Genomic DNA, 27,886 nt, shown 5'->3' on the forward strand with positions numbered 1-27,886 from the left:
TAATAGAATAAAACACAGGTCACAGATTCATCAGACACTGTGTAAACCTGAAACAATTTCACATCCCCAAGACTATTTCCTCGTCTATAAAATGAGGATAATGCCACCTACCTTGCAATATTCTTAAAAGATTTGTAAATTAAGTGGGCAATATCCCAGATGCTATGAACATCGCTTCTTAATACACCCCACACCACCAGCCAGAAGAGTGTGTAAGAGGAGCCTGCTGGAAATATCAAAGCACCGTGTTCCTCCTCAGGCAAGAGCAGGCTGTCCAAGCTAAGCTCAATGCTGCTCACTTTTCTTTTAAGAGGAGCCAGGAAATAAATGTTCAGAATATTAGATAGAAGAATAAAATTCAGTACCTGCCAAGATTATGTACAGCCTACTCAAGGAAAAAAAATTAACTTCACAGCTTGTGATTGAAAAAGGACACGGGACAGCTGCTAAGTGTTTTCCTTTCATCTCTGTGTTTGGCTTGTTTTTCTAATAGCTCGCCTTTAACATTCTTTATTGCAGTGAGAGCAGAAAAAGTAGAACTGGGATGTCCCCTCCAACCCTGAAGCCACAGTCAGACTCAACTGCAGGGAAAGACCATTTAAAGTACCTCATATCCCAGCTACCCCTTCAGGATGCTGTAAAACCAGCTGCAAAAGATGAGTTAAAGCGCCATGGTTAGTTAGGGAGCACTTTAACCAGAAAACCTGCAGGTCCCTGCCAGCCCTGATTCCATGATTCACTGAACAGAAAGAACCAGAGTGAAAGGGAGGTATGGGTCAGACAGCTTTCTAAATGATCTTCCACTGAGAGGGAGTCATTGATGCTTAAATGCCAGGAAACCAGACATAAAAGACACTGAGGAACCTACTTTTATGTAATTTCATATGCCTCTTAAAGAAAATATTTAAATGGGTTAAGCCAAGCCATATTTTATTTTGTTAAACTGAATCTTCACTTGCCTGCATTAGTGGCACTGGAGGTGGTATGAGGGAGGTCATGAATGAGACCAATGAATTGCCTGTTGTACAAGGAGGGTGAGTATCTGGGTTAATTATAAAAAAATACTCCTCATCTCCATGTTCAGTGGGGTTCATGGAAGAATGAAATTCATGTAAGACCACTTGAATGAGCCAGGCATGCTGCCGCATGCACAGCTTTAATCCCAGCACTCTGGAGGAGGCAGAGGCAGGCAGATCTCCGTGAGTTCCAGGACAGCCAGGAGAAACAGAGAAACCCTGAAAAACAAGAGAAACACAGAGAAACCCTGTCTTGAAAAACAAACAGACCACTTGAATCACTTGGATGGTGCTTAGCTAGCACATAGAAATAATTCAGTAAAGAGTGTAGTTTACTCTAGTTTACCTCAGCTACCACTTGTATAAATGTTGAAGGAATCCAGTCCATATTCATTAGATAGATACCATTTTTGAGGCTCTCTTTTGAAGTGTTTTTGTGTAGCTGGATTTGCATCATCCCAGAAGATGTTTGGGACTGTCAAATACATAAAATGGTCTTTCTTGCAGATAAATCTGAACCAGGGTGGGGCTGGGGTGTGGAGGGCATCTCAGTTCAGTCTGTCTGTCCCGTCTGTCATGTATGTATCTTCAAAAAAGTAAGAACACTCAGATTTGTCCACATCAGCTTTTCTTCTTACCTCCAGAAGCTGTGAACCAGCAGCCTTCAAAATGAAGAATAGATTCCCTCTCTACTAGCTACGAGAATTTTGGCCACATAAGTATAAATCACCATACAAACGACTTTGTCTGTTCTTCATAAATACATAATGCTAAAGTCTGTATGAGATAGTCTCAAACTAACCATAATTACAAATGATAGTTTCATCAAACCCTGCTAAACACTCAAGTAAATACCTCTTTATTTAAATTTCTTCTCCTTTTCTACTGCTTGAGAAAAGATATCACAAAAGGAAAAGAGGCCTCAAAAATAAGAGGGAAAAATGGTGACAGGAGAAAAAAAAATAAAGAAAGGAAGATGACTAAAGATGTGGTCAAGAGCCCTTGCTATTGCTGCCGAGGACCTGGGCTGAGTCCAGTTCACCGGGTGTCCTCACTCTCTTCAGGCCTCTTCAGGCAGCGTCCAGGCTGCACATACATACATGCATGCAAATCACTCCTGCACATTAAATGAAAGTAAATAAAACTTTACAAATGGTGAGTGGAATTTCAGTGTGATCATATTAGCTGTTAAATACCAATCTTTAAAGTGAATCTAAGAAGTCTGTTTTATCAAAACATGTAATCTGAATGTAGGAGTATCTCTAGCTTGTTGAAGAGTGTTGTATATCCAAGCAAGAAACAAAGAAATGGAGCAGAGAAAACCCAGAAATGTTTATTGTGATGCCAAATTGGTCACAGACATGTGGGAAGGCTGATAACTATGTTGTGTCTATATCTACATTTATTTTTTTTTTTTTACTAATACTGTGTTTTCTGCTTTATCTGTTGGATTAAATGCCTGCATGGAGTACATGTATGCAGGCATTATCTTTAATCATGATATCTGGAGAATAATTCTAATTTTAGCTTAAAAAAAATCCATGTGGCCTTCAATTCCAGAAAACTATGCATAAGCCAAAAGTTACAGATAATTAATTAAGCATGTATAGAAAATTCTGTTGTGATCAAGAAACTGTGTTCTGGAGGCCTAAGAGAGAAAGGCTACCACAGGGCTACACAGTGGCTTTCTAATGCTGTTTCACTAGCGCAAGGCAGGGAATTAAACGCGGAGCCTGTGGGCTCCAAGGTGCAGCAGCGGTGAAAGCACTTGCCACACAAGCCCAAAGACCCGTGTTTCAGCTGCAGAACCCACGGCGGAAGAAAACTGACTCTTCAAAGTTGCCCCCGACCTCATGGCACACAGGAGCCCACACTCAGATGCATATCACATACACACTATTAGTAATAATATTAATAAACAAAACTGGAACATACTCATCATCTATTATATGAATATTTATAGTAATTTCTGAATGATGAGCTAAATGTAGCTTTATTTAAATGCTGCATTGGAAAATTATAAATCTGTTACTTATTACAATAATCATTATCATAATCATTCAGAAAAGTCGTGCATTGAATTTGCTTATAAACTGACATTAAACTGAGTCAAAGCTTTAATGTAAGAAGACATGATATTTTATTCTAAGAAAATTATATTCAGTTTTATGCTGTAAAAATATACAAAAAATAAAATATGTATTTTTCCATGTGCAAGTTTGTGAGAGATTGATGTCATTCTACTATATATGTATCCCATTTTAAATATCCCATTTAAATAAGGCTACCCAAATTGTGAGAAGACCTAATTGAGCTATTTATAAAGCAGAAACAATTTTCCCTACCAACATTATCTCTTGATGTTTTCAGTTTGAGCCTGCCTGAAGAAAAAGAATAAAAACATTTCAAGCTCAAGCGTATATTAAGAGGAAACCAGCTTCCTAGAGTCCTCAAACATGCCTCCCTAGCACTTGATTTAATATGAGATGCGAAGTCAAAGATGCTAAATGAATGCAATAATGTATTAAAGCTATGGAACTGCATGGACTTCTCGAGCTGTTTCGAGAGCCGGGACCGTCGGTACAGACATTCCTGAGCTATGATTTCAATAAATAGCTGTTCCATCTCTAATGGGCCATTAAGTAGGAAACACAGCTTCTCATTTCTATTTGGTCATCTCAGCGGTCTATCTGAGCTGGAAACCTCCATATATACCAGTCTCCCTACGGTCAGGGGGGCTTCAGCTTGGGCTATCTATCGGCGCATGAAATATTAGGTGATTTCTCTTCATTCTGTAATTTAAGAAAGTAATAAAGAGCCAGCAGATCTGTCAGTTCTTGTCAGCAAAAGAGCAGCAGCTGTAAAAACACTGCCTCGGGCCTCTGATCATGCTAATACGTTGATTAGTTAGTGACTAACAAAGCCACTTTCTCTGTGATCACTCTCCGCTGAACACCTATGCGATGTGCCTTGTTGAGTGCTAAGCTACAACGTATTGACTGCACTTGTCATTTCATAGCGTGGACTTCTAGCATCACAAAAAATAAGCAGCACCCAGAGTAGGACAGCTCCATAATGCATCTGACCACTAAAATATTAGGAGATCGTTTATTAAAGACACTATATTTAATATCTACAGATTGTGACCAAATGGTACATAACTAATTACATCCCCAAGAATGATGGATACTTTTATTCTTGGCCTCATTTTGCCCCATCTATGTGATTCGACTAAGGTTTCACCGTCTCTAAGTGTGGGGAAGCACTGGATCACAGAACCGGCTACAGTGACGGACATGCTGAAATCGATACTATCCAACACTGTAGCCGCCAGCCAAGGCAGCCAGCGCGTGGATTCTGGGGTGAAGGAACCAACTAGATCTGGCAAGTGGGGGGTTCAGTGGTAACGTTTGGTAGAGAGTCTATGGAGCTCATGAGGCCTTATTGTGGAGGAGAGATGAGTAAATGGACGAAATCGAGAATGGTGCATTGGGACGATGAGGAGATGGGCTGTGCTGGAGAGGAGGTTAGGCAGAGCACTAGCGTGGACTAGCTCACCAAACCAGTGGTCCATCAGTGATGTACAAGTGGAAACAAGGAGTGGGGAGCTAGGTTTATATTTGGCTCTTATTAGGGGAAAGGGTAAGTTAAAGTAAAATGCTCTGCATTGACAAAAGCTAGCACTAGAATTAAAATAGACTGTGACTCCTTGGGCAGAATTGGAGTGTCTGTGGTCCTGAAGTGTAACTGTGAGCCAAATGCAAAAGGAAATCATAAGAATTACAAAATCTATTTCCTCTGAAAAGCTGTAAGAATCCATAATACTACAAAGAAGGTATTCTATTAGCTAAGATTGCTTTGTTAAAAAAAAAAGCTATAATCTTAAACTTCAGTCATTTATAACTTTAGGTTATAAATTCTGAAACACTAAAATGACATTTCAGAATATGTACTCTATATTTACATATAATGATACTAATCAAAAGTTAAACATGGCTGAAAAATAGCTTTTTAACTGAATACATATTGATTAGTCTGTTTCATTTTACAAGTAAGAAACAAGAAGCCTAAAAAATATATGACTTAACAAAGTTTGCCCAACCATGATCCAAATAGGTCCAAGCCACCTTACATTTGAAGCAGAAGACATGCTGAAGACATATCAGGATATTTGGAGTTATCCTGTGTGTTATAAAAACAGACAAAATAGAAAATTCACTTTTAATGCTATTTTCATGACACAGAATAATTGTACATATTTGCCACATACTCAGTGTACACTATACAATGTAAACATCATATGATGTTTCTATTTATGTTTACATTGTATAGTGAACAAATAAGAATAATTAGCAAAATGAATAAATTCTAACAATATGCCTCATTATAGACACTGGATCCCTCTCTTTGTATTTCCCAATTTATAAGGCACATTCTTATACTTTGTATTATACTTTCCCTACTTTCCACTCATTTTTAAAAGTACTTTGTTAGGATGCTGTATGCTTGGAATCTGACCCAAGCAGACAAAGTCATTGTATATTTAACATTCTGTTTTCAAATGTCAGACTCTCCTCCAAAACTCTCCTCCCTTATGGAAAACAGAAAAGCCGGTGTATGAACAGTGTGGAGAAAAAGCAGCTGTCTTTCGGGACTTAATTGTTGAAACCATCAAAGTATTCAAATACTGTTGTCAAATTTTTAGGATTAGCTGTAGACAGTAGGTCCCACAAACCATAAATTTTTGATGATATGCTTGCTGATATACAAAGAGAGTAGGCCCCATATTTTGCGTGAATTGAAGGTGTGGATTGGTAATTCAGTGCTTGGAAAACCTGATGATGGTCTAGCACATACGTGGCCAGTGTTGTGAGTGTTGTGATTGTTCTAGGGTTAGTAAGCACTTTGGGAAATCCTCAAAGATTAAATTCAGGTCAGGTATGACATATCCCATTCAGACTGCCTTAGTCCATTTCTGGAAGTAATAATGATCTCTCAAAATGAAGTCATTTATATTCTCAGCCATGCTCTATTGTGTACACTGAGTAATTTCTTGAGAGCAGTGTTTCCTGTGGCACAGTGCCAAGACTGGCTTTATTTGTTCTTCATTAGGATTTTCATTATCATGCTGCTATATACCTGGATCGTTCTACCTCCTCTGAGATGGCTGGCGTAGCTTGAGCACAGGCATGATGCTATGAGAAGGTGGAATGCTTTTGTTCAGCAAATGGCCATCTTAAATCCCTAGCTGTGGTCCTATTCTAATGGCCCTAATCTTCTAACACAGTCAATTATCCATTTATGACATGCTCTGATATTAAGCTGTTTACCACCATCTATTTTGACACTTACAAGGAAAGGCATTACTCTCACTTTCTACCACTCCAAATCCACCCTTTCTCTTTTTTTTTTATTTAACCTTTATTAATTACACTTTATTCATTTTGTATCCCCCCATAAGCCCCTCCCTCCTCTCCTCCCGGTCCCACCCTCCCCCCCCTTTCTGCATGCATGCCCCTCCCTAAGTCCACTGATAGTTGAGGTCCTCCTCTCCTTCTTTCTGATCTTATCTTCTGTCGGGAAAGGCATCTAGAGCCATTTCCTGCCCCACTCTGCATTTCACTTTGTTCTAGAGCCCCGATCTACAACTAAAACTGCTTGATAGTTTTCGTTATCTTTCTGCCTTCCATACGTATACCCATGCAAACCCTAAAATAACTATAGCACCCTCTCAATGTTCTTCAGGAACCTAAGCCTGCCCTTCTAGTTCCTTGCTTTAAACATCTGTAAATACTCCATGTTGTTTGTTTTTGTTGGTTTTCTTTTTTTTCCACTTCTCTCCTAAGTATTTTGTGCTACACGTTAATAGGATAGAGTTTGGTTCATTCAGGGGAACACAGCAATACAAATTCTTGAAGTTCCACCCATTTCTCAAGTCTGCAATCTTTTATTTGTTTTAATGGAATGTCATTCCTGTGCTTGTTTATGGCACACACTATGATCATGTGACACCTGTGTACAATGGAGAATAACCAAATATGGCTAATTAACATTTATTTTCTTGAATATCATCCTTATGTGTTGAAAATGTTGAACTTTTAAATAATTTTAGACTATATAAACTGTTATAGAATATAGCTATTCTTCTGTGTGGTGCAGCATTTTAATGAATTGCTCCCTTCTACTCCATTATCCGATCACCAAGATACTCTTAATAGCCTTGCAACCTTTTTTGTACTTTCTAGCTTCTACAAGTGAATGAGACTGTACGATGGTCACATTCCATTTGGAATATTAAATGAACTTAATTTGGTATGTTTATTCTATATTATAGGTCTAATATCGACTTATGAGTGAGTATATACCCTGTGTGTCTTTCTGCTTCTGGGATACCTCACTCAGAATGATCTTTTCCAGATCCCACCATTTACCTGCAAATTTCATGATTTCCTTGGTTTTTTTATCACTGAGTAATATTCCATTGTATAGATGTACCACAATCTCTCTATCCATTCCTGAACTGAGGGGCATCTGGACTGTCTCCAGCTTCTGGATATTACAAATAAAGCTGCTACAAACATGGTTGAACAGATGTCCTTGTTGTATACTTGAGCATATTTTGGATATATGCCTAGGAGTGGTATAGCTCGATCTTGAGGAAGCACTATTCCTAGTTGTCTGAGAAAGCGCCAGATTGAAGCTAATCAGGAAAGAGGACACTGGCTAAGATGTTCAATCCCCATTTAGAAAAGCAAAGAGGATGGACATCAGAGGAGGGAGAAAACAGGGAATAGGACAGGAACCTACCACAGAGGGCCTCTGAAAGGCTCTACCCTGGAGGGTATCCAGGCAGATGCTGAGACTCATAGCCAAACTTTGGGCAGAGTGCAGGGAAACTTATGAAAGAAGTGGGTGATAGTAAGACCTGGAGAGGACAAGAGCTCCACAAGGACAGCAACAGATCCAAAAAATCTGGGCACAGGGGTCTTTTCTGAGACTGATACTCCAGCCAAGGACCACTCATGGAGATGGCCTGGAACCCCTGCACAGAGGTAGCCTATGGCAGTTCAGTGTCCAAGTGGGTTCCATAGTAATAGGAACAGGGACTGTCTCTGACATGAACTGATTGGCCTGCTCTTTGATCACCTCCCCCTGAGGGGGAGCAGTCTTACCAGGCCACAGAAGAAGACAATGCAGCTACTTCTGATGAAACCTGATAGACTAGGATCAGAGGGAAGGGGAGGAGGACCTCCCTTATCAGTGGACTGGGAGAGGGACAGGTGTGGGGAAGAGGAGGCTGGTAGTGGAAGGGAAGGAGGCAGGAAGGTACAGGGGGGATACAAAGTGAATAAACTGTAATTAATAAAAATAAAAATAATTATAAAAAAATAAATAAACTTATTTATTTAAAGAGAAATTTTATCTTGTAAACACCGAGAGACTGGAATTTGGGGACAAAATGAGCAATCTTTACTTTCCTGTCTCAAACATTGATCAGGGGCTTAACAATAATCGTTTGCAATCTGAGCCTTTTAGGAGTAGACTGGTCCTTGGAGGATGTACTGGTCAGCCTTTTCATCTTACAGGGAAGGAAAGGGAGCCCCAACCATAAAAGTCAAAACAACCTTCCTAAATTTGAACTTTCATCATGCAACTCTTTTTTTAAGCCTGCCCATAACATTCCATGATGGCCAGAATGAATACAAATTATCATTATGCCATACAATGTCTGTTCAACTCAGCCTGGGTTTACGTTTTTGTTCTTTCTTTTTCTCTCCGTTTTATTCCCAACATACATGCCTTTTTTCTATAGGTTCCTGCACGTGGTTTTCACTTTGTCCTGCTTGTTTTAGATCCTAAGCATACTTCAGATATGTGATTATCTATCACCTTATCCAACAATGTGCCCTGATACTCTCAGGATTTTCAAGCAAGCCCCACATGGCACCTATTTTCAGTGTTCAAATGGAAGGAATGACTACAGTCGTTAGCAAATACTCGCATCTTACTCATCATTCCAGTCCCATGTTTTTAGAATCTGACATCCAGAATCTTAAAATGAATTATTTTTACTTTTAACCTGCCACATACATGTCAATTTTTCCATCAATTCTCCTCTCAAAATCTATTTTCAGATTAGTTTTTTTTTAAGTAAATTGATTCATTCACATCCTTCTAGAAGTCACTGATAATCCTGAATGATGACTCTTCCTTGAAGCATTTATATTTCTACAGGAAAAGTATTCTAAGTCTTAGAAATGACTCTTCAAGGCAGAGAAGTTAACCATAAATTGTAAGTCATGAAAGACATATGTGAGGGAAGGCTGGTGTCCATTAGCCTTCAGGCCAGTGTCACAGGTGACCTACTCTTCACTCACACTCAAAGTGGGATGACTCTACTATTGCTTATAAAATTCAGAGTACTGTTTTGGTCTGTGTAAAGTACATCCTTGCTTCACATAGCATAAATGCTGAACGTATCATGTCACATTTCCGGTTTTATTTCAGGGAAGCAATGTTATGGAAGATCAGGATTTGTTGGAAATTGGAATCCTTAATTCTGGACACAGACAGAGAATTCTACAGGCAATCCAGCTCCTTCCAAAGGTAAGGGATGCTTCGTTGGGCTCGCCTTAAGAATGGCTTCCAATGACAGTCAAAGCATGTAATGGTATTGACAGGAGTCTTCTACATGCTGCTTCAGCACATGAGAATGGTCTTAGGTCCCACTTTAATTGGACACAAAGACTACCACGAGCTTCACTTGGTTTTAAACTTACCTACAAGACTGCAACACAGCAAACACTGCGGAGCAGTAGGACAGATTCAGAATATCCTTTCTGTGTGAGTCCTAACTCCAGTACAGTGACAACTGAGGTTAAAGAAGATGGGATTTATGCTGGGTGAGCATGGTAATGTCCTTGGCTTAAAAGCTTCAAGAATGGTAGAAAATGTTTACTGATTATACATCTTACAGAATTAATATCTAGAATATGTAAAGAACTAAAAAAACCTGAATACCCCCCCAAAACCAAACAACAATAGATTGTTGGAATGGAGAGATAATTCTCAAAAGATGAAGAGCAGATGGCCAATAAATATGTTAAAATTGTTAAGCATTCTTGCTCACCTGACTCATTGTGCTGGATAGTTTTATGCCAGCTTGATGAAGGCTAGAGTCATTTGAGAGGAGGAAACCTTAATTTAAAATGCACTCTGACTAAGACAGTCATCTAAGAAATACATAGTAAAAGCAGATCAAGATTCCATCTCATCCCACTCTGGATGAATGGCATTAGAAAACAAACAATAATCAGTGCTGGAGGTAGGAGAAAGAAAATATTTATGTACTGACAGAAGGGATATAAATTATCCCACTCACTGATCCAAAGGTTCCCCTACAAAACTTCAAATAGTACTATCATCACTTAGCTATATGACCAAAGGGTGCATGTCTGAAGAACTCTGTGTTTGCATACAGCACAGATACTTGCACTGTGCAGTCAGCCTAGGTATCCATTAGCGTATAAATGATGTTTTGGTGTTGTATATAGTATATATATGAGACAAAGTTTTGTTTACCGTAGCAAAGAATGAAATTTTCTCATTATTTGGAATGTATAGGCACCTGAGATCATCATATTAAGTCAAATCAAATACAGAAAGTATTGCATATTTTCTTTCATTTGTGGTTCCTAGAATTCTTTATACATAAAAACTACAACCCTACATCCACATATACATATGAGCAACGTGAAAACAAGAGGAGACTATTGGAAGGGAAGAGACTATCAGAAGGAACAGTGGGAAGGGACTAAAGGGAGAGACGGCTTTCGTCACACTATGGGACATCCTTAAAGAGTTCATCTGTGCAAGAATATACACTATATGCAATGAATATGCACCAATAAGAACATTGTTGTGAATGAGCCTCATGCTTCATAAGAAGCAATATCTCTTCTGGCAATTCCAGGACTTAGAGTCCTGCAAGGGACTTGCCAATAACAAAAGGCATCACTTGGAGGGGTCCTCAGTGTCCAATCCCAGCACACATTTACAGTTGATAAGTTGGTTTCCAGTGTAGATGTGATTTGTCAACCAGATATCATTTTTCCTGGAAACGGTAACCTAGCAACAAAGTTAACCTTATGTTTCCAGATGAGGTTTTAAAGGAAAAGGTAGGATATAAGTTCCAGCCTTTCAAGGTAGGTAGGATTTTAATTGGGAAGGGAAGGGAAAGGCACCTCAGGAGGCCAGAAGGAACTATGTAATTACAGGTGTTACGCAGGCAATCACTTTCTGGAAGCATTTGGGAAATAATTAGTCATTTAAAATCCAGTGGGAGCAGCACAACTATGTGAGTGTTCATAATGCCCCTGAACTATATGGTTAAAATATTTAAGATGGTAAGTTTTGTGTGTTTCCCAAAATCATCAGAATAGGAAAAAAAATGTAATGTGCTTAAAATAATTGAAGAGAATGGCCTATGGCTAAAGATGAAGCCGGAAGATTGGGTTTCTTCCATTTGTACGAGGCAAAAGAATTTGAATATATTTTGTGGGCACTAGGGAATGCCTAAGAGTAGAATACTCTATCCTGCTTAAGTTTGGAGGAAATTTGCCAAAGGAATTGAAGGAGAGAAAGTTGAGGTTGGGTCCACCAGCACAGAAAAGATGAAGGGAGTCAAGATTGGAGTAGGTGAACTGCAATGAGGGTGCCTAACACCCATGAGCGATTCCTGGGGCTTCTCCCTTTTTCTCTCTTCCTGACTAGGGAGGCTAGCGTTTCTCCTCAGACAGAGGAAGACAAATACTAATCACAGTTTCTAAGGAAGTGATCTGATGAAATTTGCTCACTGACGATGAACTAAGTTTCTACTGAAAGAAAGTTAACACATTAGCAAATGTGAGAGTTAAGCACACTGAAGAGCTTAATCATATGAGTTTCTATATTAAAAAGGAAAGAATGAAGATGTCTTTAGACTTGATTCCTGAAGTGATTTCACAGGCATGTTTCCACCTCATTACTGAAGGTACTGTTTCCTTAGTCAATGTCCCTGCAGTGAGGGCTTCTGCAAAGCTGTGTTCAAACCCTGTGCGGTCTCCACCCCGTAAAACAGCTAAAAGCCCCACGGACCAGTGATGGCCGTTCCACAATTCAGCCGCATTTGAAACTCAGTTCAAACAGTAGCATCTCACTTCTTTAGAGAAACTTTGCCTAAACTGTAATCATTTCTCACTACATTCGCAGTGAGAAATCTAATCCAAATACACCCCTTTTAGTAAGAGTGCCAATGGAGGTTCTTATCTGTTTTCATGGCTAGGCTACCTGAACCAATTTTTTTCATTGATCCTCTCCATCCTGGACCATTCATTCACTCACCTCCATTTCTCCCTCCTGATCTCTCTCTTTATCTCAGCAAATGAATTTCACAGTGTCTCCACCAACCCTTCTAAACTATGAATCAAGTCATACCACATTATGCTGAAAATCACCTCTGTGATTTTTCTAAGTCTTCAGGATTAGAAGAAAGCCCTTACCTTGGCCTATAAAAGTCAATAGGATCTGGTCCTTTCCTACCTCGTGGTCATATTTATCATTCTCTTCTATGCTCAAGTTAGTGCCTTTCTCTTTGTTACACAAAGTGACAAGCTCATTTCTGCCTTGGGGTCTTTGTTCATCCTTCAGATTCCCATAACATCACTGAGGCTTGAACTCAGACACCCACGCCACAGAGGCTTTCCAGATTTAACAGTCTCCACTTGGCCGCTATCGCTCTCTTTGATGGTGCCTGCTTTGTTTTCCCCAGAGCACCTATAGCTACCTGAAGTTATATTGTTTATTTGTTTCTTCATTATTTTCCATCTTGCCACGAGGTAGCCAGCCCCAAGAGTTCAAGAACCTTGACTCATTTGTTTCTTTCTAAAGTCAGTCCCTTGATGGATCCTAGCACCAAGCAGCTATCCAAGAAATATTTGTGGAATGAGAACATACAGTGATCTCTGATTTATTTGAGATTTTTTTTACATCCTTATGCTCTTTCCTATGTGAGGATACTGATGATAATCTGTGTATAAGCATTTAAGCAGCAGAGATCACTCAATGCCTTGAAACTTTCTTGTACTTAGCCCCATTATACGACCATTAAAAGAATGAATAAGTGAGCAAATAAATGTTACCTCACTTTGCATTCAAATATTTTTAAAACCTGGAATGCCTTGATTTTAAGATAATTCTATAATCCACAAACAAGGTCATGAGAAATGAAAAAAAAAAAAAAACTTACCCTAGAATTATTTGGAGAATAAATGAAATGTTTATTTTTAAGACAGGATATTATCCCCATTGTAGGAAGCAATGTTATAGAAACAAGGCAGAATTAAGCTGCGTCCAGAGGCTGGTGAAGAAGTGACGACTGCATGCACACAAATGAGGAGAGAATGCATAAGAATGGCCGAATCCATCCTCCACAGCACAACAGACTATTACAGTGCTTCAAATTGATGCTTTGCCTTTTTAGATAATGAGCCTAATCTTCTCATGGCTAATAGCATAATATTAGTGCTAGGACATTCATCTGCATTCACTGTGGTTTTGCACTGCTAGAATAATTGACAGAACGCTGCTTCATTTCATTCACACAGTTTCTGGCCTTCATAATGTTTGTGCTCCTCATCTGTCATGAGAAGCATTCCATAATCACTATCGGAGACCCCTTTGTAACGCACTGAATTCAGGGAGTGGTGAGGCTGCTCCCAGACAGAGAAAGGATGAGCTGCAAAGTACAACCTTGATCTGTTGGCTTGTTCCAAAGCATGCTTTATTTATGTTCTGTTGATTCAAGTTTTGAAGGAAAATAACTTTGCTGACAAGCTCTCACCTGTAATATGTCTGCTTGAATATTGAAATATACACCAGTGCAATGATCCACAAGTTTTCCAACACGGTTGACATGTTCATGGAGTAGAGTATGCTGTGTGTATTCTAACCAGTCTCCTTCAGAACAGTAATTGCATCAAGTCGGTTCCTTCTCCCACTGATTTGCCTCTGTCTTTCCCGTTGCGTGGCCTACAGCACTGAGGCATGACTATCAGTTCTCACATGGCATCCACTTCCTCCACCAGGCCCAAGTTGGGCTTTATTCAGGTTGAAATTTCCTCTAAGCTTTTGAAGATCAAAGTTCATCCCCTTTCCTTTATGAGAAGCAAACCATGCCAAAACTTCTATAAGAAGTTCTGTACTTTCTTACATACTAGACATGTTGTGCTTTTTCTGTCCCTTAGATACAGGGATACCAGGAAATTACACAGGGACATAGGGACACAGGGAAATTATCTAATCTTGTATTTGCAACATTTTAACCTTTTCCAGGTAAGAACCCCATGAATAAATCTTTGGATAAGCCTTTAATATATTTTCCTTTTAAAGAGGTATGAGTGTATTTTTGTCCTTTGATAATAGAGCACCTGAAGGTGAGATATTCAAAGAATTTTCATTTTGTAAAGGTTGAGAGTGCTTTGAGCCAAGGCACATATTGCATCTTCTTAATATCTCTCATCCTGAATTGAAAATGTACCCTGTCAAGCTTACAGATATCACGTCCTGGTTTTCCCAGTTTCATCTGCTAACACTTCCCATATTACAGCAGCTTTAGGAGTTACTCAGCAGCTGTCTGCAAGTACCATCCACCTTTCTTCTGTGGCCATCCATCCCACGATTCTCTTGGGTCTGACTCAGTCCTCTGCCATGCCAGCCAGCAGCAGCCACCAGAACAGTTCTGAGCCCCTTCCTATCCTGATGACAGCCTGTCGACATTCTCCTCAGTGGCTCCAGTTCCCACTGCTCTGCTCTGCTCCTTCTTTGCCTACTCATGGTCCTAAGTTAAATCTCAGAGCTCCTAAAATCCAAATTCAAAGCTTTCTGATAGCTTGTGACTATCATGACCATGAGACTATTGACATAGTTCAGTTTCCTACGCTTACTAGCTGTTGGGGCTATACTTCTTCACCACATAATGAAAACCCAAGTTCATGTTGCCCTTTACATCCAGTTTAATCACCATTTGTTTTAGCCACATATTTTTCAATTATTTTCTACTGAATGGTACTGTCTTAGTAATGTTCTATTGCTGTGAAGAGACACCATGACCGCAGCAACTCTCTTTTTACACAGTATTTTATTTTTATTTTGACTGCAATGATGTCTCTAGTAGAATCTCCTACTTCATTTTTTTCAGTAATTTATTTATTTACTTTCCATCCCAATCACTACTCCCCTCCCTCCTCTCCTCCCTGTCCTTTCCTCTCACCTCCATTTCTCCTCAGAAAAGGGGAGGCCTCCCGTGGATATCAGCCCATCTTGGCATATCAAGTTGCAGTAGGACTAAGTGCATCTTCTCCTATAGAGGCCAGACCAAGCAGCCCAGTTAAAAGAAAGGAATCCAAACCTAGGCAGAAGAGTCAGAGCCCTGCTCCTGGCGTTAGGGATCCCATAATGAAGATCAGCTGCACATCTGTTACATATGTGTAGAGGAGCCTAGATCTAACCCATGCATACTCTCTGTTTGGTGGTTCAGTCTCAGTGAGCCCCTATGCACCCAGGTTAGTCGATTCTGTAGGTTTTCTTGTGGTGTCTTTGACCTCTCTGACTTCCTCAGTCCTTCCTCTCCCTCTTCTACAGGATTCCTTAAGCCCTGCCTAACGTTTGGCTGGACCACAGCAACTTTACTTATATATAAAAGAAATTTTAATTGGGTCTTGTTTACAGGTTCAGAGGTTTAGTCCATTATCATCATGGTGGGAAGCATGGCAGCATACAGGAAGATGTGGTGCTGGAGAAGTTAATGAAAACTTTACATCTGGAAGCAGGAGGAGAGAGTGACATGGGCCTGGCTTGAGCTCTTGAAACCTCAAAATTCACCTCCTGTGACACACTTCCTCCAGTAAGACCACACCTACTCCAACAAGGCCACACCTCCAATAATGCCGCTCTGAGTCTATGGGGAGCATTTCCATTCAAACCACCACATTCCACTCCCTGGCTCCTGTAGGTTTGTAGGCAAATTATAATGTAAAATACATTTAATCCACCGTCAAAATTCCCCATAGTCTATAACAGCCTCAACCATGTTTAAAAGTTCAAAGTCTATTCAGAGACTTATGGTGATCACTTAACTATAACACCTGTAAAATCAAAATTAAAAAGTGGATCACATACTTCCAACATACAGTGGAATAGATTATGCATTGCCATTCCAGAAGGGAGGAAAGGGAGCATAGTGAGGAAATACTGGACCAGAACAAAACCAAAAACCAGCAAATGAACAAACTCTGGATCTCCATTCCTGATATCAAAGCATTCTTCAGATATCCAACTCCTTTCAGCTTTGTTGACTGCAACACACTTCTTTCTCTTGGGCTGTTTCCACTCCCAGTTAGCAGCTTTTTTCAGCAGATGTCCCATGGCTCTGGCATCTCTAACCTCTTGTGGTCTCTAAGACAATCCAGGCTGTGAGGCTTCACAGCTTCACACTATGACCTATCACAGCTTCACACCATTCTAGGCCTCCATGTAAGAACACCTGTGACACACACCTGGCCTCAGCAGCTTTTGTTAGTGATGGACGGAAATGCTATAACACCTTTCTTGTATCCTTGACTCTACAGCCAGAACCACATGGCCAAAGCTGCCAAGTTCTGCTGCCTGCTTGGGTCCCTTGCTCAAATACATGTTCACTAGCTTTCTGTTTTTGATGATTTACTAAGCTTGGCTCTCCTGAAACTCACTCTATAGACCAAGCTGGCCTCAAACTCAGAGATCCACCTGCCTATGCCTCCCAAGCGCTGGGATTAAAGGTGTGCACCACCATGCCAGACGCTAAGCTTTTCTTTAATTCCTTTTCACACATAGGAAGTTTAACCTGATGGGGTCTTGCTCTGAGGTCACCACTTTATTGCACTTTAATCTTTCTATACTTCCTGGTGCACCTTTTTCTCCTCAAACTGTACATTTTGTATTTTTCCTTGTGCATTGTAGAGCTGCATAAGACTGGCCACTAATAGTCACATGGCACAGTCAGTCAACACTAAGGCTGTTTTGAAATCTCTGCAAACTCAATTAATCCAAAATTCTTCAATTCCACCTCAGGCAGACTTTTCAGATAGAGGCAAAAACAACCCCATTCTTTCCCAAAATATCACAAGAAAATTCTCTAAGCCACATACTAACATTCTTCTCCTGAAAAACCTCTCAAGCTGGGCTCCTACAGTTCAAATAACCCTTAGAAGCAGTGTCTTCCATGTTCCCACTTAGATGTCCCATTAAGCCCCTCTTAAAACATCTAGTCATTCTCCTAGTCCAAAGTTCCTAAGTGTTCCATATTTCTCCAATCAAAAGCATGTCACAGTCCCTGGTACCAGTGTCCTATTGCTGTGAAGAGACACCATGACCAAGGCAACTCTTACAAAGAAAAACATTTAATTAGAGCTAGCTTACAGGTTCAGAGGTTTAGTCCATTATTGTCATGGCAGGGGGCTTGGTGGTACACATGGTGCTGGAGAGGTGGCTGAGAGTTCTCCATAGGAGCTCTCAAGCATCAGGAACAGAGAGAGAGACCAGGCCTGGCTTGAGCTTCTCAAACCTCAAAGCCACCCCCCACCAGTGAGTGACACATTTCACCTAACAAGGCCACACCTCCAACAATGCTACTCCCTATAGATTTATAGGGGTCTATTTTCATTTAAACTACCACAGGTACCAAACACCGTTGGTACAATTCAACCACTGCCCTTTCTATCCTTCCCTATAACACTTAGCTCATCAACAAAGCCAAAAAATCTGGGCCCAGGTGGCCCTGCACAGACTGGGCAGACTGCACCAACCAAGAACCATGCACGGAAAAGACCTGAATCCCCTGTTCAGATGCATCCCATAGGCAGCTCAGTCTCCATGTGAGCTCCCGAGTAAAAGGAGCAGACGCTGCCTCTGTCATGAACTGGGTTGCCTGCTCTTTGATCACTTGCCCCTGGCAGGGCGACCTTGCTAGGTCACAGAGGAAGAAGATCCAGGCAGTCCTGATGAGACTTGATAAGTTAGGGTCAGAATGTAGGGAAGGAGGACTTCTCCTTTCAGTGGACTAGTGCAAGGGGATAGCAGGGAAGAGGGAGAGAGGGGGAACTGGTTGGCTACAATCAGGATATAAAATAAACAAAGTGTAAAAAATAATAAATAAATAAATTTTAAATGACTTAGTTCAAAAACCAAAAGATTCTATACAGCTACATAACAATACCCCCAAAGTAGCAGGTAGCAAGTGCTGTTGAGCAGGGATCCTAGTGTTCCGAGATTGAATCTTTCCTCTTAAGGTCTCTGCCGGCGGCTACAGTCATCTCCAGAGTCAGCGAGGAAGGGTGCACTTCCCAGCTCACACATGTGCTTAGAGGAGGGGAGCGGTGTTGGACCAGACCTTACTTAGTTCCTCTCTAGAGCATCTCACAAAATACAGCTGGCTTCGACAGGAAGGCCGGCAATATGGCAATCACAGTTGCCTTAAATGCGACCACAAAGCAGCATCCCCTCCCTTTGTTGCATTCTCTTCACTAAGAGCTACACCAGAAAATGCCCCTATCAGTCATGAGACACTAATAAAAAAAAACCTTATTTTTCCAAATGTTGTGATTATGAGCTTATTGATTTATATGTATCAGACCAGATCAGTGAGCTTCAGACTACAAAGTCAATGCACGAAGATCTGCAGTCCAGCTCCTGGGTTGTAGTATCATGTTATGCCACATTGCCACACACACAGACATGAGCTATGGTGTCACTTTTCTGAGTATTCTTCATAAATACAGCTTCTAAATCACCTAATGTTAGCATGATGGTCTAAGGAAATTAAATATGACATTTGTTGTTGTTGATGCTGGGTTTTTTCTATTTTAACACCAGTTACAGGCAGGAGACCTGGACCGTAAACCATGCCATTACACAGTGTTCTTAGGGCGGCAGAGTTCTAAGACACCTCCCATTGCCTCTGGCCTGAGTCAGAACATCCTTGTGTAAACATTGCCTTGTCCTGTCTCTGCTGCAGAATCGAGGCCAGATTCTAATAGGGCTTAAGGATGTTAAAAACAAAAACACGTTTTTGGAAGAATGACAAAGCTAGAAAGTTAAAAGACACCCTTTAAGTTTAGGCCTGATCAGAGCAAATAAATAAAAGTGACAGTTGACAAGAAAATCAACAACAACAAAACTCTACCTGTGCTCAGCAAAGGATATACCCAAGGGTCTGAGCTCAAACACCCTTTAAGGCCAAGACAGTACAGAATGGTGGGAACACGCTAAGAATACAAACACAGCACTGGGTGCACACTTGGGTATGGCTTTCACTTTGCTACTCCTGGTATCACAAGAGAAAACAATGAGTCTTCCTGTGATGAGATCACTGATTATTTGAGGATTGGGACAGAGTATTATAGATGTGGCATTATCTCAATTTAGCGTCACCAAGTCTCTCTTCTCTTTTCTTTAATTTTTTTTTTACAATTTATTCATTATATATCTCTACTGAAGATCATCCTGGGTGAGGTAACCCAGAAACAGAAAGACACGCATGGTATACACTCATTTAGAAGCGGATATTAGCTGTATAATATAGGATAGCCATACTAAAATCTACAGACCTACAGAAGCGAAAAAACAAAGAGGACCTTAGGGAAGATGCTTAAATCTCCTTCAGAAAGGCAAACAGGATAGACACCAGAAGTGGTGGAAAAGAGGGAACAGGATAGGAGCCTACCATAGAAGGTCCTCTGGAAGAGTTTCTCTACTCTGAGTTCTTTCAAGGACTTTAAAACACACGTTTCTTATCTGGAATCTTAATAGCTCATGAGCAGACACGTGTCAGCTTTAGGGGAAAAGCATTCAACCAATGTAACTCCTTTAAAAGTCTGGAAAGGAAGGTTCAATCTTACACCCCCGTCACTTAGAAAAATGACAGAAGCTTGTTCATGTTTCTTCTGCTGCTTTTCAGAAGAGCAATGACAAACACGGGCCATGGGCACAGATGAGGTGCCTTTTGACAGGCAACCCACCACTCACTCTCCACACTCTCATTCTTTTTACTTCTATTTCCCCTCCTCCATACCCTCTTGCTGGTGTCCTAAACTTTGTGACACCCAGCACTGGCCTGAACATCAACTAAGGAGACACTGCAAAATAGAATCAGCATGGGGTCCTAACCTACAGAAAATGAGCAGAGCTCAATTTCGTCTGAGTTCATAGAGCAGTCTACTTTCTGGAGTTTCTGGTCATTGGTGTGGCAGGGTCTGTGCAAGCTCTATGCAGTCTTAAAAATGATTTATTGTTTCAGAACAAATAAGTATGATCCCTTATACAAGGGGTTGGCAAACTTTTTCTTGTAAAAAGCCAGACTAAACTTTACAGGCCATATATCTTCCCTTGCAACTATTCGACTCTGTTAGGGTGTGAAAACAGCCACAGAAAATCCAGAAAGAATGAGTGTGGTTTCATTTCAATAGAACTTTAATGACAAGAATAGGCAATGGGCCATATTTAACTTGTGAAACATAGTTTACAGACACCTAACTTATATTAGCAATAAATCTCCAGCTAGAGCTTTTCTGTGTTTCTAAGAATCTTTTAGTCAGGAAAGGAACTCAGATCAGAAATGCACCCTACTATGACAGACTAATGCAAGACCTCAGGATGGGCCAACAACCTCCAGGCATCATCCCAAAAATTCTATGTGATAAAGGTATTTTGCAGTGATTGACAGGGATGATATTAGCTGGCTATCTGATAGAAAAGATGTCACTTTTGGGGGCAACTTTGCGGGGAACACGTCAGGGCTCCACACTTGTCAGCCAATAAATACACGTTTATTAAGTTCCTTTGTAAGACTTAGCCTGGGCTACTCCTCTTTCACAGTCCCCTCACACAGCTCCAAGTCTTACACGGTGAGGAGGAGGATGTAAATCCAAGTCTTACACGGTGAGGTGAGGAGGATGTAAATCCAAAGTCTACAGCCTTGACGGTCATGAGCTTTTTATGCCGCTTCTCTTTTACTCAGATACTCTGCAGAATTTGGGGGTTTCAAACTCTCCCCTTCTTCCCGCCTGTACGATCCCTTGGCACCTTCATCTGCCCCCAGGTTTTCTACGATCTCCTACACATGAGTGACCAACAAACCTCTGCCTCAGAATTAATAGATCTAGCTCCCCAGGTAACCCACAAAAAATATCGAATTAACATGTCCAAAAAGAGCCTGTGTTCAAAGAAAAGTGGCCTGTATCTGCTTAACTTAATGTTACTCCTTGTGCAAATAACTGAGAGGGTCGCTGCACTCCAGGTACTTTCCTTAGCACAAGGTTATGATAAAGAGCAAAACAAAAATACCCCATAGAGCTTGACCTCACAAAGCATGTATTCCATGAGAAAAATAGCAGATATATATATGTACATATATATATATGCCTGTTTTCAATGGCATTTCTTAATTATATAGCATGAATAATATATATAGCATGTTACGTATAGTATATCACTGACATGTTTTCATTATTTTATAAAAGCAGAAATATATTTTCTTGTGTTATATAGTAAAATTACATATAAAGTCATACATAATATATATTGTTTTTATAGTATATATCATAAAAAATGTCAATGAATAGGCACAGTACACTGGGAATACACAAAGTACAAACAGCTGACTCGCCATAGACTATAAAAATCAGTCTTTCCTTAGGAAAAGGGGTTGGTGGCATTGGAAAACATAGAAAGAATAATTGCCTTTTAGGTCAAAAACTTGAATAATTTGATGTCTATAAAGTTTGAAGTAACAGAAAGCCACGGAATTCTGTCTCATTATTTCCTCTCCTGGCACACGGTATAATCCCGGAAATGAACTGTCAGCATTGTGGCAAATCTAAAATGTCAGTGGCTTAACACTGATTCTTACCCCTCATTCAGAGAAGGTCCAGTGCCACAGCCCTTACTCCAATGTTTAGGAACGAGGGTCACTTCCCATCTTACTGTTCTCTATCAGCTACCATAAAGCTGGAGAGCTGGGAGCCTGCAAGGTCACTCAGGGTGCTTGTGGATGTCAGGCCTAGAAATGGACCACTCACTTTAGGCCACATTGGATTCCCCAGAAGTCAGGTTCATGGCACTCACCTAGACTGTGGAGTAGGACAAGAAGCACAGACTCACTTTGCAGGCAGGGATGATAGAATTCTTGAGATTCAAACCATTCTGTGTCCAAGTACCCATTCTGCTCTGCCCCCAGCTGCCTCCTTTCTTCAAGTGAGTCACTGCAATCCCTAAGACATAGTTCTTTAAGATACGTCTTATGACAGCTTTTCTCTGAGCTGAGATCAGCCATTTGACCTCTCTGGGAAGCCTTTGTATCCTACTGACTAGTCTTTCTCTGTCTCCCAAGATTAGCATCTTTGCTGTGCTGTCTTCATTATCTGAGCGTGGAGCATGCTGTACTGGACCATAATAATGCTCACTTCGTGTTTACTAGGCTGAATGAAGCCGCACAATAGAGCAGATTAGAGATCCATCCTCAATGGGCAAGGGAAGTGCTTTTAAAGGTATTTCCTGACACAATGCCTTTTCTCTACAGTGCTTTACAAAGGAGCAGGACACCTCCTTTGTGAATGAATCACCCTTAACAGTGGTGGCCTTAATTTCCTGAGGATTCTCTCCCTTGTGCTTCACACCTTGTTTACAGGTGGGGGTCAATAACTGGTTGTTTAGGAACACATTAAGAGAAGCAATGATTGGTGTTCCCTAAAACTCTTTTTTTTTCTCCGTGAAATGACAAATTTCACTATTTAGAGAGTGCAAAAGAGTTGCCATGGATGGGAGTCAATAGATACTAAAGAAATGTTAGCTGTGACTGTGGTGCAAGTCAAAAATTCGCCTTTTTTTTTTTTTCAAAAGTTTCATGCAGTTTCAAAAAAGAAAAATGGCTGCTACATTCTTGAAAAAGAAAACTAAGAGAGGGGATTTTTTTTCCATATCTTACTTTAAATGAATTTATTTTGGGACAGCCTACACATAGACCAGAGAGCTGAAATCTTGTTGTACTAACAGCCCCTTTCCCTGATGTTTACAGAGAAATAGAGGATTGAATAGACAGGACCTCATCTAGTGCTATTCCCAGCAGCTGGCCACCTCTAACTTTGAGCTGTCCACCTCCATTATCTAAAGAGCTGTGGGTGCCTTGAACTCATACTGTAGTCACTGGTGAGAATCAAAGGGGTGTAGTTATCTGAGCATTTCCTCCTCCTGTATTTATTGCCAAGGAACAATGACGATTTAGAGCTGGAAGAGACTTTAAATATCTAGCTGTCCTTTCCCAGATAAAGAAAGGCATTCTGGATGGATTGCTCCTTAGTAACGAAACCGGAACTAAATCCCAGCCCCTGGCACTTCTGACAGTTACCTCTTGAGTGACTACTGTGCTATTTCATAGACCCAGGGCTGGGGGAATGAGTGTATGTGAGAGAGAACTAGAAAGGGGACAGGACTGAAGAGGACCAAAAGATGAAAGCTAGGGCAAGAGTGTTTCTAAAATCGAGCTTCATTTTAAGATTCAGGCTTAAAAGGCAGCTTCTGAGGCCTCCATGAACCTCTCAACTCTATTCTTGAGGCTGGACAGGAGATGCTATGGCAGGGATCCAAAAGTCCTGAGAAGGCAGGAAAGAGATGACCAAGAGAAAGAATGAAAGCTCATGTAGGTCAGATCAGCTGGCCTCCAGGGTCTTGCTTATCCTTGGAGGCAGCCATAGAGATGACATCACTGAAGACAAACATCACTTCCAGAAAGCAAAGCATAACAAAATAAAAAGAAATAAGTAAAATAATCTTATTCATTTCTTCTGGGCAGAGAAGAGGGGGAAATGAGCAAGAGAGAAGGGAATTCTCTAAAAGATAGCAGGACCCATCTTTACAGCATTAAACTCCATGGAGATGACATTTTTATAGGATGAAGCCAGAGAGCAGGATGCTGTAATGCTTGGGAATGCAGCCAGATTCCGAATTTGATTCTTGGCTGTGTTCTGCCTAATTGTGCAACCATGGGCAAGTTTCTAAACTTTTCTCTGCCTGCTTCCTCACCTTTTAATGGAGGTGGTGATTTTCTTACCCTGTAGGCATGTTGTGCCAATTAAGTGACTCCATGGCATACGTGAGGCACTTAAAATGGAGCCTGAGTTATTGTATATACTCTATTTTGATCTATTAAATGCATTTTTATTATTATTCCATTTTTAATTCATTACAATTTATTCACTTTGTATCCCAGCTGTAGCCCCCTCCCTCATCTCCTCCCAGTCCTACTCTCCCTCCCTCCTCTCCTCCTCTGCCCCTCCCATAGTCCACTGATAGGGGAGGTCCTCCTCCCCTTATATCTGACCCTAGCTCATCAGGTCTCATCAGGACTCAGTACATTGTCTTCCTCTGTGGCCTGGTAAGGCTGCTCTTCACCAGGGGGGGAGGTGATCAAAGAGCCAGCCACTGAGTTCATGTCAGAGACAGCCCCTGTTCCCCTTACTAGGGTACTCATTTGGAGACTGAGCTGCCATGGGCTACATCTGAGCATGGGTTCTAGATTATCTCCATGCATGGTCCTCAGTTGGAATATCAGTCTCTGCAAAGACCCCTAGACCCAGATTTTTTGGTTCTGTTGGTCTCCTTGTAGAGCTCCTGTCCCCTCCAGGTCTTTCTGTCTCCTCCTTCTTTCATAAGATTCCCTGCACTCTTCCCAAAGTTTGGCTATGAGTCTCAGCATCTACTTCGATACCTTGCTGGGTAGAGTCTTTCAGAGGCCCTCTGTGGTAGGCTCCTGCCCTGTTCTCTGTTTTTTCCTACTTCTGATGTCTATCCTGTTTGCCCTTCTGAATGAGGACTGAGCAACTTCCCTAGGGTCCTCCTACATATAATATAGGCTAAACATACTAAAATCTGTACACCTAAAGAAGCTAAGCAAGGAGAAGGACCCTGGGGAAGTTGCTCAATCCTCATATTAAATGCATTTTTTTTAAAAAGGTTGAAGGTAAACCAAGGTATTTTAATATTTCTTGGTGCATTAATGGTTTTAAAAATTACTGTCCTGAGCATAAACAATAAATAAAGCTGTCCATATTATTTGTTCATAGACTAGAAACTTATGAGCTGCCTGCCACATGCTAGGTGCTGTTCTAGCTTTTGTGCATTTGGTGGGAAACAAGGCTTACAAGGTCATTGTCCTCGTGCAGATTATATTCTGCCTATAAAAGGCATTACACCTATAGAATTGGGGTAATGGCAAATAACTATGGGAATGGACAGGAAATAATGGAGATATATAAATGCTATTATAGGCAGATAAACTGAGACTCAACCAAAGCCATTTAACTGGGGTCCTTGGTGACCTCTCTGTATTGTCTAAACACTGTACTGAAATGGAAGTGCTCGGTGGGGGTGGACGTACTGAGATGAGCAAGCTAAATATTCCACTTAGAGCGTCTTAAGGGACTTTCAGTTTTGCAGGTGCTCAAAAAATGAACTATCTTGGGCTTTTATCAAACCCAATTTAATCCCAGTTTAGCTTCCTATTAAATTCTCTAATCCTCAGTTTCCATTTGTTAAATGAAGCTACTAACAAAAACTACTGTTCCATGCTCTGTTTGAGTTACAAATATACCAGTGCAAATGAGGGTCCTGGCAATTATAGCCAGCTAATATTGTAGCTTCCTACTTATGTTCAGCACATTCTCAATTACAGAGGTCAGTAGATTTCTGATGGCACTCTTCCATAGGACAAACAGGAACCCGAAGGGGATGCCCCTGCAGACTTCAGAGTACCCAACTGGCACATCTCAGCGACGGGGTCTCACGGAAAGCTTACTGTTCTTCACTGGTAGATTTTGCATAATTCAATTACTCATTATCTGGAATGAAAAGGAAGAAACTTGCAAATCTGCTTGTCATCATCTGATAACTGTGTTGGAATACATTTGGGGTGGTTGCTTCACCCATCAGAGCTAGGAGAGATGGCGTTTAAAGCTATAACTAGAGCCTCCCTGTATGACTAAATGAGCCAGCACAGTACTGAGAGAGCTTCATGCCTCCACCTGGTGAAAGCAATACAACTTGCCCTAACATAGCAGGGCCAAAGAAGGACAGACAATAGCTTCAAGAGCAAAGGTTTAATGCATGGAAGGAAACGGAAGTAGACTAAGAAGCTGAGTCAAACCTTGACACTGTGGCTCCTGAAGATTGATAATGGCATTCTGATGCTATAGAAATGCACAAGGATTGGAATTTACTCAGGTTATAGGATACCACGCCTACCAGTTTGCATAAGACATTGCCAAGCCACTGTTGGCTAACTGTATGCATTTATTTGACAGCTGAATACTGTTGGACTATATTCTTATTTTTAGTCTAGACCTTTCTAGTGAAATGACTGTTCTATAGGTCTGAAGATTCACTGAGCATGTACTTAGGTGCTAAATACAGTGTGTGTGGGGGGGGGGGCAGAACAAAAATAAAAAAAGGATGCACTTCCCCAGTGACTGCAAAGCCATGGACTGAGCTATAACGGAAGCAAAATCACAATCTTTGGATGCTGCATGGAGGACTGGAGTGAGGCCTCTTCTGGGGATTAGGAGAGGGCTTCTGGAGGAGGAAGCGGATGATTCAAACAGCTATTCCTGTGTACCTTGAAAGCATCATCGTTGTGAGATTTTAAAACAGCTCACGATGCTCCAAGCAAAAAAATGACCAAAGCATTTGTTTAGTTGGCTGAGCCAGATGGATGTGCTATTTTTTTTCTTGTTTGTAATAACCATCCTCTAACATATAGGTAGTGCCATTAGCCCTGTCATTAATTTCATTCATCACATTGCCCTCCCAGGTATAACGAGTCAAAAATGTGAGTCCCAAGCAAGCACCTACAAGTCAGCTGTGGCAGAGCTAATATCTTTCAACCCCAAGCTAAACACTCTCTCATTGCATGTTATTTATTTGTGTTTATTTTTGTTGGTGGTAGTGGTGGCCAATGGGACTTGTAGGTTCCAAGACTGGAAGTCCTCCCATCCATCATTTGTCTTTGGATTCTGTCATGGTGGTTAGTCACCTGCAGACTCATAACAGTCTGCTTAGGTATCCACATGTCCTAAGACATTCCTAAGCATGCCAGAGAGACACTGCAGCATAAACCCTTCTATCAGTTGCAAACATTTATTTTCTATATTCCAGTCATATGCCTAAGGACCATCAGATTGATTCTCAACTAACTCACTTAGCTGTTATATTTAAGTTCCTGTGTCACAGGTAAACAACCTAAAGCCAAGAAAAGTTAAGTAATTTGCCTAAGGGCACACAGCGAGTAAGTGGCAAGGTCGGGATTCAAGCCATCCTGCCTGGTCCGCAGTCTATACTCTCACCTACTTTCTTCCACAGCCTCTGTCTGCACAGTAGCAGGCCTCTGTGCTCTATGGAATCAGCCAACACATTTCTATGCCCTGTGGACCAGAATGTTGTGTCTCTGTATTCTGTGGACCCAAGGAGCATTCTCTCTGCTCTGTGGCCCATAGTGTCATGTCAAATCTCTGTGTTCCTTGGCCCGGAGGGACATGTCTCTGCTCTGGGATCATTTCCCAGTTCACTTGCCATTAGGAAAAGGCCACTAGTCATTTTTATTTTCTCCTGCTTTCATTAGCTTCATTTTTTTTCACTGACCTTGCTTTCAGAGATCAGAGATTCCAGTTTCTCTTTCTTTTTTTTTTTTAAGCTAACAGAGAACTGCAGCTCTTAGAGGCACCGAATATCAAGGACCTGCCAGCCTCTTTCCA

At 40.9% G+C, this 27,886-nt stretch overlaps 1 protein-coding gene across 16 annotated transcripts in view; it reads left to right on the plus strand.

Moving 5' to 3' along the window:
* Positions 1 to 27,886, plus strand: part of Anks1b (ankyrin repeat and sterile alpha motif domain containing 1B) — a 1,054,774-nt gene that overhangs the window by 729,105 nt on the left and 297,783 nt on the right. For all 16 annotated transcript variants that reach the window (XM_060377911.1, XM_060377912.1, XM_060377910.1 and 13 more), the window contains one exon: positions 9,525 to 9,623. In XM_060377911.1, coding sequence (XP_060233894.1) covers positions 9,525 to 9,623 — 99 coding nt within the window. The remainder of the gene's footprint in view (positions 1 to 9,524; positions 9,624 to 27,886) is intronic.

Source organism: Meriones unguiculatus, chromosome 2 (assembly GCF_030254825.1).
Source record: "Meriones unguiculatus strain TT.TT164.6M chromosome 2, Bangor_MerUng_6.1, whole genome shotgun sequence".
NCBI classification, from domain to species: Eukaryota; Metazoa; Chordata; class Mammalia; order Rodentia; family Muridae; genus Meriones; species Meriones unguiculatus.